The sequence below is a fragment of the Falco rusticolus genome, chromosome 7 (assembly GCF_015220075.1).
Source record: "Falco rusticolus isolate bFalRus1 chromosome 7, bFalRus1.pri, whole genome shotgun sequence".
Classification (NCBI taxonomy): domain Eukaryota; kingdom Metazoa; phylum Chordata; class Aves; order Falconiformes; family Falconidae; genus Falco; species Falco rusticolus.
In genome coordinates this window covers 64,007,354-64,020,269 of record NC_051193.1, presented here as the reverse complement: position 1 = coordinate 64,020,269, position 12,916 = coordinate 64,007,354, and the positions used below count along the sequence as shown (strand labels likewise).

The following is a 12,916-nucleotide window of genomic DNA, read 5'->3' as shown; positions in this document are numbered from 1 at the left end:
TTGTATTTCAGCAGGTCACCAAAAATTATCAGAAATTTCTACCAAAAAAAAATCCATTTTGAACACAACTGCCAATGGATTCCCATCACACACATAGATGAAAGCACACCTTAAAGCCTGTTACTGCGTCACGGGTGCAGGCAACTCACTACATTGGTAAAACTCTTGCTAGTTAAAGAAACAAAGAAACTGCATATAGAAAACGTGCTTAACAGTGAGATCATGGTAAACAGCCTTTATTGCAGCCTACTTTGAAGTAACAGCTTAGCTGCCCCAGAGAGTTAAACTCCCACCTTGCTGTTTCAAAAATCAAAGTTAGGTTAGCAGCTCCATGTGACTTCTAACAGCTGAGATCCAAACCTGTACGAGAGCTCTGCCTTCTGTTGCTTTTGGGTAGGAAAGACATTGCTGAGCAAATTCCCCACAGCAACCTGACCACAAGGTACACTTTAATCAGCTGTTGTATCTTTCTAAAGAGAAGGTTGGGAAGAGTCTAGAGAGTGATGCGCTTTGTGGCCTTACAGTTCATAGTCATCTGGATGGTAGAGCTCACTCATGAGGCGGTAGATGTAGGAAGGTGCGTTACCCCCGATGTTAGAAATGAAGAGAGTAATGAGCTCTGGAGGGACGTAGTCAAACACTGGGCAGTGAACATTGATCTTTGCCAGGATCTCCCCTGTAAAGTGAATAGCAGCAATATTAGGCAAAGCAACTCAAAGTACATTTAGCCTTCTGAACATCTTCCTGAGCTCACTGGCTATGTGCATGCCATCCTGAAGTCAGTACTGGAATGTCCTGGATACTTTCCAGCTTCCTCACTGATGTCATGGAATTAGAGGTATACAGCAATCTTGGATGAATGGCAGCACTCTCTTTTGGTAGTTTTTACTGATAAAAGACCACAGATCCCCTGATGTAGTTACTAATTGAAAAAAAAAAACCGCCAGTATGTAACCAGGATGTAAGAGTCCTGATGCTGCCAAAGTTATTATTTAAAGAAAAGCTCAGAAGGCCAAAACCAAAAACCTGTGCCAAACCTGGTAGTCTTTGTCACATAGAAACAGGGCTTTGAAGGAGGCTTTGCTATCTGAAAAGGTACTTGGGAGCTGGTGCCTTTCTGAAGATGGTGCTTCTGTGGGCAGCCCATTGCAGAGATACTGGGCTTCAACAAGTGGATCACACAACAAAGTTTCAGGAGGTTAACATGAGTTGTAGGAAGGAAAGGAAGCTGCCCTCAGCGTTGGGCATCTGCTCTGTCCCACAGGAAACTTCCACCTGCCTGGCACCATTATTACAATCCTATAATAAAACACTGACTATTTCAGAGCAGAAGCAAAAGTGCAAAGATAGTGTTCAAGGGAAATCCTTTCTCTGTACTTCCTGTAATAGAAAGTTATGTATAAAATAGGATGGTTCCCAGCACTTCTCTTCTGCTTAAGACAGTAAGAAAGGATTTTCTGTCTTGGGTTACAGGACAGTCTTACATTTAAGCTTTATGTGAGCTATTAAAAAATTTCTTTTAAATTATAGTCTGAACCAGATTGACCAGGCTATATAAAGAAGAACCAGTACCTTCTGTGAACGGCAGCACTTCCTGTGGTGACACAAACTTGTGGAATGAATCTTCTTCATTAGGAAACTGAATGAGAAAGAGTACAGGAAGGGGGGGGGGGGGGGGGAGGAAAAAAAAAAAAAAAAAAAAGGACTGCCTCATTATCCTAGTGAAAACAGAACCTGAGTGCTGGAAGCAGAGGAAGATGACTGCCAGGTGATACGACACTTGTTTACAATAATTACATAGTGCTTGTGCCTAGAACCTCTGTAACATCTACAGGTGAAGGGTTTTCCCTCAGCACTTTTAGAGCCACCTACAACCTGGCTGCCTTTCTGCAAAGCCTAGGGGACTGGAGCAGAGAAGCTAAATCCTCGGTCTGCAACTTCATCTGGCAATACTGAGAAAGTAGGGTGCAAGAAACAGTTTAGAGCATCTCCATCTACCTCCTCTGTCAGTACACAGGGTCTTTCAACACCAAAGATATAAATTGAAATCCGCTGTGGTTGAAGAAAAAATAACTATGGTGATGTCAGTCTCTAGTAGGCAGTGGTCTACATCCTTACACCTCATGCACTGCTTACCACATGTGGCAGAGGGTGCTTCAAGGAGACCCTCCTCCAAATGTGGCATGCGTCAGGACTTCCTATGTGAAGTAACAGCACCAGATGGGGGAGATGGCTCATTTACCAACCTCCCCTTGGGACAGATGGTGCTGTCCATCCTGAGCTCCCACAAGCGTAAAGTCACCCCCCATCTCTATGTAGAGCAGGCTTAGTCCTGAATTGCTGCTGTGCCTACCTGTGGTGACAGCTTGAACATGGGGGCACACACAATGAGCGGAGTGGAGTGGTGTTTAGCTGCCAGCGCTAGAGTGTGAGTCCCACTCACAGCGATCAGGGCGCCGTTGGCCAGGATTGTCTTTGTACCAATGATGACCTTAAAAGGCAAATGAGCATTAGATAGCATGTTCCACAGCAGAGTGGGGAAGGAACGCTTCCTGGCTCGGACCCTGCTGGATGAGCTGGAGGAGGAGTTTGTCAGAACAGCCAGCCAGCCAAAGGCTGGAGTTACAGGACAGTTGGATGCCTGATCTGTTTCATCTGGCACTGGCTCTGCACCGAGACGTTGCTCTCTAACAAGAACATGACTCCAGCATGGTGAGGCCAGCACAGAGAACTTCAGAGGACAAATGTATGTTCTACTGCAGGGAACACTGAGCAGAAACTGGGCTGTGTTCCTTGTTGTTCTACAAGCCCGCAAAGTAAGCATTGCACAAGTAACTTGAACTGCTGCCTGCAACAATGCCCTTGCTGCAACTGGTGTAGCTAGATTTTATTAAGTAAAAAGATTTTTTTTTTTTTTGAGTTTGGAGTGCCAAGTCTTCATCTCTATAAAAGTACAGAACAGGTATGTTGTTTGAAAAAACACACCTTGGTGATTCCCTTCGCCACCAATTTTGCATTCCAGACAAGGAGAGTTTTTCCTCTTTGGAAATGCTGCTTTTTGTTCCATCTTCTTTAAAAACTAAGGTTAATCCTTTTGAGGCTCTCCTGGCTTCGTTTCTTATAACTGTTCTGTCTGTTAGCCACTAAGGCAGAAAAACCTATCACTGTGCAGTGAGCCATCACACTGACTTGGGATTCCACCCCAAATCTCCACCCCAGCTGTAAACAGGGACTATTACAGTTTTGAGTTTTCAGTGAAGAAATGCATCCATCACTGCTGGGACCTGTGGCTGGTGTGGGAAGCCAAAGCACCTAACCTCCTGTGAACTCCCTCCTCCAGTGGAGCCCTCCTTACCTTGTTGACTCGAGACATGACCGCAAAAATAGCTGCATCGCTCATGACAGTAGTTTCAATGTTCTCTTTAGATAGCCGGACAGCCATTTCGTGACCCTAAAAAGGAGAATCCAATTGGTCCCCTGGGACACAGCTCCTTGCAGTGCAGTTGTAGAGATATTAGCACTCAATTCTTGTCTGAACTGCGAAAATACCAAGCGATGGGGCACAAATACAGCCCTCCAACTGAAGGACACAGGGTACGATAACAAGCCGCCTTCAGTCTCTCAACTGCAAAGGAACTTCTGTAACACTCAGCTTGCCTCCAGAGACAAGATTTCAGTAAGAATGCGCAGGACAGCGTGGTGCCTGGAGACGACAGCCAGCTGGGGCCTTACCTGGCAGAACGGTGCACACTCTGCCACAATGACCTGGAATTTCCGCTTGCGGGCAGCTTCCTTCAGGAAAGCCTCAACAGTGCGCGAGTAGCCAATGGTCATGATCACCTCATTGGAGTGGATGTGCTCCAGCGCCTGCATAGCAATGTTTTCAGTGGTGCCCTCTGTAACAGAAGGAAGCCATAGGTGGAAAAGCAACACTTGTGCTGCTAGGGCTGTCCAACAAGATCATTTTTTACTACAGCGATGCTACGAGCACTGGTAGAGCAGGAACAGCTTTTCTCCCTGTTCTTTTTACCAGTGGACAGGGACCAAGAAGCTGGCCCTTGAATACCCTGTGCTCCCCAGCTACTCCTAGAAATAGCCACACTAAAAACTCTATTGTGAGGGGAGTGGATTATGTCAGCACAACTCCAGATAACGACCATGCCCATGCAACAACTAGTGACAGTTCAATAGCACTAGAACCACACAGAAAGGAGAGGCAGGGCAACCTGTGCCTCAGACTGAGAGCTGGACACCTGATCTGTCACAAGATCGCAGAAGAAGAAAAATGTATCACAGTGCTCTGTGACAAGGGTCAGGTTATATGTGCATAGGGATTAAGTCCAACCTTGGTGTATTTTTTAGACTCTTCCTCAGAGGACTCAACTTCCCAGAAGACCAAGAACACAGGCCAACAGCCCCCACTCTGTTCCCTCTGCAGTGTTCCACCCATCTCCCCGTAAGCCAAACTAAGTCCTGGGAGCAGCAGGACTTCAGTTCCTTAGTTCCTTCAGGTTAAGCCTCCCTGATCCTTGTTGTTTTCTTTCCACCCAAGAGGAGGGGAAAGCATCGCTCCCATCCCATAAGAAGCTCCACCCCTGGGGCAGTTCAGACCCATCCGTTACCTAGCTCTACTAGCAGCTCATTAATAGCTTCAATAACATTAGCTTTGAGGGGAGGATAAGGGGTGTTGAAATCCTCGCTCAGTCCTCCAGAAGTCAGCAGTTTGTGCAGAGATTCTTGCTGGTCACTTTCCTCACTGCGCCCATGAAGCCTGGGGCGAGATGAGAAACAGCCTTTCAGCCTCGGGAGAGAAGGCAGGGGCATGGCCAGGCTGAGTACCATCCCCACAGCGCAGCACACCTGGATGTCAACAGAGAGGAAGGAAAACCACACACAGGAGGCACGCCACAGTGTGCTGAAGAGCTTCCCTAGCTGTCTCTAGCAGAAAGACACCCAAAGCTCTGCCATGAAGTGCCTTCCTAAGTTGTATGCAAACGCTGCAGCCCACAGATGAGGAGCAGGCTCAAGGTGACTGCTCCAGTAGGATGGACCCTCCTGGGAATGCAAGGAGAGAGGCCCGAGGTCAGGGCACAGACTGTTCTCGTGCACCCACAGCACTTACGCCAAGAGGAGTTTCACTAAAGGAAATGTTATCAGCTATGCTGAAAATGACAGGTTTCCTCTGATGTTAAACTCACCGAGCCCCTCTACAGGAGAGGCGGGAACAGGGGGGTGATGGAAACTACAGAGATCTCACAGAAGCAGCAGGACACGGTGTGTGGGAAGGCTGTTCTGGGCTCCTAGGAGGGGTACAGGCAGCAAGACCTGTCAGTATAGGGTACAGGGGTACGCCGGGGTACAGGGGCACTTCACCTGCCATACTCTTCCCGAATGACCTTCAGCACTCGCCGCACCATGTTGCCCACGGTTGTCTCAGACGGTTGGGCTGCCATCATCCTCTGGCCCTCTGTCCGGATCAGATCCATGAGCTCTCCTGAAAGAGGGAAAGGCCTTGGTTATTGCTGCCCAGAGCAAACCCACGCAAGCATCAAACCGATGCGTGTGCCCCACAGATGCCTCACAACCAGAGACTGGTGCTGCCACTAGTAATGCAACACCAGGAAGCACAGAGATGCCAGCTGAAAGCTGCTCACAGGGCTGCTCGTTCCACTGCGGTGTCTGTACTATGAATCACCTGGACGCAGCACACACTCAAAACTTACGGAAAACCATAAGCAGTAAGTTGAGTGACAGAGGAAACCGGCTGCTGCTGGAACAGCCCATGCTCAGACCGACGCATCGAGAGAAGAGCAAGGCTGTGGGGTGGGAGGCTCTGCGGCTCAGCAGGTCAAGTGCTGGAGCCCGGACCCACTGGCAGCTGCCAGCGAGGCTCCCGGCCGCACCGGCCACCGCACACGCACCGGCCGCCGCACCGGGCCTGCCCCGGCCTTGCCACTCCCTCTGCACCCTACGGCCGCCACCGGAGCGCCGGACCCGGCAACTGCCGAGCCCCTGCCGCCGGGCTCTGCTGCCGCCTTCCTCCCAGCACCCGGAAGAAGCACTGCGTCCGCCCGCCGCCGCCCTCACCGGCCCGGCTCCATCGCCCGTGCGCGATGATCTTCCGCAGTAGCGACAGCGTCTGCCGCGCCGTGTCCTCAGAGCGCGGCCGCTCCCCGCCGCCCCGCAGCCGCGCCACGAAGGCCTCGATCTGCTCCGAGAGCTCCGAGCCGCGCTCGGCGGCGCCCGGCATGGTGGCGGCAGCGCTCCTGCCCCGCTGAGCTCCGTAGCCACTCGCCCCGCTTCCGCTTCCGCCGCCCCGCTTCCCCATTGGCGGAAGCTGCCAAAGCGCTCCCACCCTCCTGCGGTGGCGCAGCCAATGGGAAGCGCGGGCGGGCTGCGGCTGGCAGGGAGTGGCGGAGGCCGCGCGTGGCCTGGGCGGCGGGGGGCAGGGAGTGGGTCCGTCACCGGGGAAACGGGGGTGGTGACCCCTGACCCCGCGTGGCGCGGGGGCTTGTGGGCCGGCGGTGGGCCGGGCCCAGAGGGGCGGGGTGCGGCCGCGCTTCGCTGCAGGCCGCGGTGCCGGTGCGGGGCGGCCGGGTGGGGAGTTCTGGAGCCGGGCGGGCGGGGGCGGCGGGCCGCCTCCCTGGCGGGGTGCCCCTGGTACAGCCTGGGGGGCGTGGTGCTGGCGGGGTCCCCCGGGGCGGAGCGGCGGGGCTGCCGCCGCACGGGGAGGGGCCGGGCCTGCGCGCTGCCGCTTCGGTGGTGGGAATGCTGCGGGCCGGTGTCCGGAAGGGCCTGTGCGAGGGAAGGCAGCGCCTGTGCTGTAGGGCGGGAGGGAGGGAGCCGGGCCTGTGCCGAGCAGCAGGGAGAGCCCATGTGCAGGGATTTACTTTGGACGGTGCGGTGTTCCAGGCTCAGGGAGCCAAAGCAAATGGGGTGGGAAAGGCGCAGTTCCTGGCAGTCCGATTGTTCTTGCTGGCAGAGCCAGAACCGGCCCTGGATAAGGCAGGAATGTAGCTCCTTTGTGTCTAGTTCCTGGAGCGCTGTGTCCAGGGAACAGGCAGGAGCCGCGGAATAATTCTGATTGCGGCACTGCTGTACTCCGTGGTGCTGCTCTGTGTCCTGTTGGTTTAGATTAGGAAATCAAAGCAAACTGGTTTATGCTGGAAGCTTTCAGTAGGTGCTTTCTGTAGGGGCCTGGAGGGCCTTGGGTGCTCGTCACATCTATTTTGTGCTTGTCTGATTCTTTAGGACTCACCAGCTGCTCTCCAAGGAGTGTCAGGTCCCCAGGAAGGTGCCAACAGCCGGTGGGTTGGGTCTTGGGGACATATTGCAGATGATTTGTGACCCAAAGCCTGGGATGGACTGAGTCCTTCCACACCTCTCTCCTGTGGCTTCCTCAAGTGCCCCTTCCTCAAGTGTGCCTGGAAGCCAGAGTGCATGCCAGCCTGCGGAAAGAGGCTTGCTGCATCACCTGGTGAAAGGCCACATGTCTGGGTTTGCCTGGATGTGCTTGGGGGGTGCTGCTGCCCTGGCTGAAAGTCACAGTTTCCCTGCTTGATGAGCTTGTCTCGTTCTTTGCCCCTGGAGAGAGTCAGTGAAGGGTAACAGGGTTTGCCTTGCTGTGGGTTCAGCTGTACTGGGCCCTTCTGTGCCAACCAGGCATGTTCTCGTTCCCTGCTGCCTTCCCTTCTCTTCCCCCTTTTCCCCAGCTTTAGGGGTCTGTTTTCTTCCACCTTGTGTAAACTGGAGGCTCCCTGGAGCCAGGCCTACCTGGCTCTGTATTTGCACAGGGTCACACACTTCATGCTTTTGCCTGTCCACACAGCTACATGGGAGGCAAGGCAACCCATCAGCTGCCTGCCTCTGCTGCTGGCAGTGCCTGCATATTGCTGTGTGCCAGCTGCCATGGCGTGCAGAGACCGCTCCCATGTGTGCACCCTGGGACTGGGACATGCAGTGACTTGGTAAAAAAAAAAAAAAAAAATTGCTTCGGAGCTTTCCTTTGTTTGTTTACTTATCTCACTAGTAAACAGAGCAGCTCTTGGAGATTAGGCAGGAGAGGGAGAAGAAGAAGGGAAACCGGACTCTGAGGTTATGACCTCCTTGTGGATGCTGGGCTGTTTACATTCCCTGCTCTGGTCCCAGTAACTATTGCGGGGCAGTTTCTTCTCAGCGCCTTGCCAGGCTACAGAGGTTTTTCCCTGCTCGCACTGTTCCTGCCCTGTTCCCTACAGCACTTTCCACTGGGCATTGCTGCCACAGCCAGCCAAAGACGGCCAGCAGTCTGGTGTCCCTTGAGGGACAGAGTCCTGCACTTGGTCTGCTGCCTTGTATTTCATGAATGAAAGGCTCTGAATGGGGATTTTGGGAGCTGTTAGCCCTGTGGAGCTGAGCTGAGCCAGATCCTGTGGCTCTCTGGAGAGCTGAAAGGCAAACTCCAGGCGCTGGCTGCTCAAAGGGACCGCAGCTGAGAGACATCTGGTTGTCATTATCCAGCAGCTGCTGCCAGGACCCATGAGTTAGGCAGGGAGTGCCCAGGAGGACTGAAAAGGAGGGAGTGGAGAAGAGGACAGGCAGTGTGGGGAGCACGGGGCAAGTGGGGAAAGGCAACTGGAAAGATGCATGTTGGTGTCCTGGTGTACTTAGCTGAAATCTTGCTGCCTTGCAGGCGGTGCTGGCCACTGTGGCAGAGGCAATGTGGTGGGATGTGCACGTGTTCATCCCTGAGCAGCTGGAAGGAGACTCATCTAGTGGTCCAAAGTTGCCAGGTGTTGCAGACTAGGACCCCACTCTCCTGCTGCAGCCACAGGCAGCTGCCTCCTGCATAGCACACCCTCCTTCCCTTCCCTTCCTGAGTGTATCCAGGTCCCCTCCAGCAGAGTTGGCTGCTGCAGCTTCCCAGTTGGTGCGTGAGCAAGCGAGGAGACTGACACGACTGCAGGGGTTGCTGGTGCTGTGGGCAAAAGAGCTGAGCAGGGGATGAGCTGGCCAGCTGAGCAAGGCAGCACATTTTCGGGGCCTGCAGAGAAGCTGAAAACTGGTTCATCTCCTTGGAGAGCTGCCAGCCTGCCCAGGATGGTGTCCTGCTCTGTACCCTCGGGGGTGGCTGCTGGAGACACTGCTCCCCTCCACCCAGTGAACTCTGCATCCCAGGGGACCAAATGTCATCCCCCAAGTGCTCGTGTGAGGGAGGAGAAGGCAGGACAGAGGCTGGGTAGAGCCCGAGCGCACTGGAACATCCTGTGCTGGGAGGCTGTTTGGATTAGAAACTCTCGGCAGATAAGTGGGCTGGATGAAATGCCAGGGAGGGGAATTGGAGTTTGCTGAACTCTAGTAATTGGACTCGTCTGCAACACCCGGGTAAGCAAGGCGGGATGCTCACGCGAAGGGAAGGAGCCAGCAGGACAGAGCCAGCACAGCCACGGCCCAGCAGCAGCAACAGGGCAGGCTGTCAGCGCAGCACGGGCTGTGAAGGCTGGATAGGTGACATGGGAAGACGCAGCATAGGGTCATCGCTGGATGCCTAAGCCACTCGCTGAGCACAAATGACTGAGTTAAGGATGGCATGGGAATGGGGGGAATGCAAAGCACAGTCTAAGGGGAAGGGTGCACCAAAGGTGCCTTTGGTGTGGTAGGATTGCTCTGTGGAAGGTCTGTGCTCAAAGACTTGAGACAAAACCAGAGGGGACAACTGGAGCCCAAAGCTCTTACAGCCAGAGATGCGGAGGCAGGGCTGTTAAGGAGGCAGGAGTGAATGCTGAAGGGCTGAGGAAGCCTAAACCAGTGTTTTCTGCGTGCTACGGGGGAGAAAGTAGGTCGCTTAGTAGGTGAAGGGGGTGGAAATGGTGGGCTGAACTGAGCACCGAATGCACGCGTAAAACTGGAGCTTCCAGGGAAAGAGAACAAAAACCCCAAACAAACAGCTGGTGATCAAAAGCAGGCATGTGAATAGCTGGAAGGGTCAGCTCTGGGGGTCTGGAGGTGCACGCACGTGTTGCCTGCGTCATCGGCAGTTTTAGCATGCTTGAAATTCATGGGTGACGCTGCAGGTACCGGGGCACGTGTTCTGCTGGTCCTCGCTGATGACCCGGTTAACAACTGTCCCCTAAACTGGCCATCCTTGGGAAAGTGTGGCTGCTGTGACTGCCTGGGTGGCTGAGGAGAAACAGGCAGGGCGTGCTATGGGGAGTAACTGGGTGGATTCGGTGCCTCACGTTAGCGAAGGGTTGGATGCAGCTCCTTGCTCAGCAGCCCGCGTGTACGTGCGCCTGTCTGCCTGGAGAACGGCTGCTGGCTCATCCTGGTGTCAGCGCAGCGCCCGCGGGCAGGCTGAGCCCATAGCCAGACCCTTGCGGTACCGATGGAGTCTGCGATCCCTACGGGAAAAGAGTAGGCGGTTCTGAATCTGGCCCAGGGACCATCTCTCCTGCCAGCAAGTTTGCCGTTTGTGCCCCTCTCCTTTTTAGAGCCTTAAAAATAGGGACCAAGGCTGGGAAGCAGGAAGGTTTTTCTGGGCTGCCCCGCGCCATTGCCAGTCTGCGGGAGAGGCATGGGAAGCTGGCGTACAGATGCCTCCCCTGGATGTGGAGCCTCTCTCGTCGGCTCGTTCATCTGTGGCAGTTCCCCAGGTCTCCTCTCAGGGATGCAGGCAGCTGGAAGCAGCTGGTTCAAAGGCCAGGCTGGTCAGGAAGAGGCGCGGGAAGTGTGGGAAGTCACTGCATGTCATGTAGGAAAACAAGCGCCGGCGAGGGATGAGGGACCGCGGCGCAGGGCTGTGCGGGCGGTGCTGGCCCCGGCATTGCTGATGGTGTGCCAGTTCTTTGTACCCGGAAAAGGCGTCGGTTTGGTCGGTGCCACCAAAGGCACGAGTGGCTCGGGGGGGGCTGGCTGGCACCGTGCAGGTGTTGGCCATGGCTCTGTCGCCGCTCAGAGGGCACGCAGCAGGCTGGCCGCGCCGGGGAGGAGGTGATGGCAGGGGCCCGTCCCTCCAGGCTGGCTTCAGAGAAGCCTCCGAGCAAATGGCGGCGCGGCTGCAGGAAGCCAGGGCTTTGGGTCGAGACAAAGCGCGGGCTGGCCGCTTTGTGGTCACCGAGGGGTCCGTGACACCAGCAGTCTGGGCTGCTTCCTGGTCACCGGCCAGGTCCCTGCAGTTCCTCCGCTCATGCGCTCCCGGCGCTGCAGCTGGCCCCGGCCTCGCTTTGCTCATTGTCTGCTGCGGGTGATGGCAGCTATTCAGCGGCTGCCAGGTTTCAGGGAAAGGGAGAGATGAGCCACTCCTCCACCCACGTTCTGGGAAAGCCTCGGGGATGAAGCCCTGCTGATGCACACGTTCGCTCCTCGACGGGGAGAGCGTGCTGCGGAGCCTGCATCCCCCTCCGCTCGCATCCCACAGCCCCCCCCCTTATCAGCAGGCGTGATGCCGGGGAGCAGAACTTGGAAGCAGCCTGGGCTGCTGCCCCGTCCTGCACAATAGCAGAGCCTGCTGCTCCCTGTCTCCTCGCCTGTTTGCCTTCCAGAGCCAGGCAGAGTCTTGCCATCACTATTATTTTGCTTTGTGTCAATATTATGACAGCTAAAAGCAGGAGAACTGCATCCACATGATAAGCAGCCAGAAGCTCTGGGCTGGGTGTGGATGGGGATCGAGTTTGGCAGGGGAGAGGAGCTCCTGGCAGCCCCTGCCCACCGGCTGGCTGGGCCGAAGGGCTGGGAGGCGAGGGGCAGCAGCGGAGCAGCTTCGTGCCCGTGTGCCTCTCCTCTCCGTTCTATGCTCACCGCCCTCCTGCCAGGAGAGATGAAACAGGGTAGATGTGCAGAACGTGCTTGGTTCTCCGGTGGAAAAGTAACCTCCATCTCTTTCCTGGGGAGAGGGGCGGCTCCGCTCCTGCTGGGAGAGTCCTGTTCCTCCTGGGGTTGCCAGACCCTGTCCCTCCTGCCCCATGAGACAACGTGGGGTGTTTCATCTCTGCCGGCGGTGGGGGGTAATGTACACGCTGCTGTGCCAGTCTGTCCTGGTCGCAGCCTGTTTGGGCTTTCCCAAGCACAGCACACTGCAGCCACCGGAGAGAAATTCCTGCAGGCTTTCTGGGGTCTGGGGCCTCTGCTCCCACCCAGGGCTTCAGGAGCGGGGCTGGGGCAGCGGGAGGTGAGCCGTGCTGTGGGAGCTTCCCGCTCCGCACTCTCGGTACCTCTCGTACAAGGGGCTGTTTGGCGCAGGCACTGCACGCCCTGCGGAGGCTGCTGACGACGCGCTTACCTGTAGGCACCCACGTATGCTTGGGGCTGCGGTTCGGCTCTCCGGTGCCTCGCCCTGCTCCAGGGCTGTGCTCTCCTGCAAACACCCGCGGCCTGGCCAGTCCCTTTCGTGCAGGGCTACCTGGCCGGCTGGCCACCGAGCAATGCGGATGCAGCCGGCAGTGTCACCAGTGTCACCTCCCAGCCAGGCACACCTGACTGACAGCTGGGCTGGGAAACAGCTAGGCATCATTAACCCCCCTGTCTGCTGCTGGCATTGCTTTGCCACCTGCCCACAGCTTTTTGCCGGGTGGGAAGGTGACTGTCCCCTGCCCCAGGCTCAGCCTCAGCACCAAACCCAGCCTGTGCTAGAAGAGGAAGCACTAAGCTGAGCAGTGCTGGGTCCGCCAGCCACCGACCTGTTCTGGAGCGCTGGCTGGCTGCGGGTCATGGCTTCTCAGGGCTTGGCTCGGGCAGTCTCAGGGATCTCCTCCTGAGTCGCATCATCCCTGACTCCACAGAGGATTTAAACGGTGCCTGGATGCAGCTGCTGGGCTTGCTGCGGGCTCTGCCTGGCCAGTCTCCTGCCTTGAGTGCCCCTGGGCAGCCCTGGTGCCCATCCCGAGCTCGTGCCTGACCTGAGCCAGCCCTAGTGCCCGTGACCCAGGGGCAGCCAGACCCT

At 55.8% G+C, this 12,916-nt stretch overlaps 1 protein-coding gene across 1 annotated transcript; it reads right to left on the bottom strand.

Annotated features, from left to right (window-relative positions):
- Window positions 1–212: 212 nt before the first annotated feature.
- On the bottom strand, window positions 213–6,315 carry EIF2B2 (eukaryotic translation initiation factor 2B subunit beta). Its single transcript, XM_037393946.1, has 8 exons — window positions 6,088–6,315; window positions 5,374–5,494; window positions 4,623–4,771; window positions 3,733–3,896; window positions 3,356–3,451; window positions 2,354–2,491; window positions 1,573–1,639; window positions 213–676 (listed from the first exon to the last, which is right to left on the bottom strand). The coding sequence occupies exons 1-8, from the start codon at window positions 6,248–6,250 to the stop codon at window positions 519–521; spliced, it is 1,056 nt and encodes a 351-aa protein (XP_037249843.1). The 5' UTR covers window positions 6,251–6,315; the 3' UTR covers window positions 213–518.
- Between the last annotated feature and the right edge of the window lie 6,601 nt (window positions 6,316–12,916).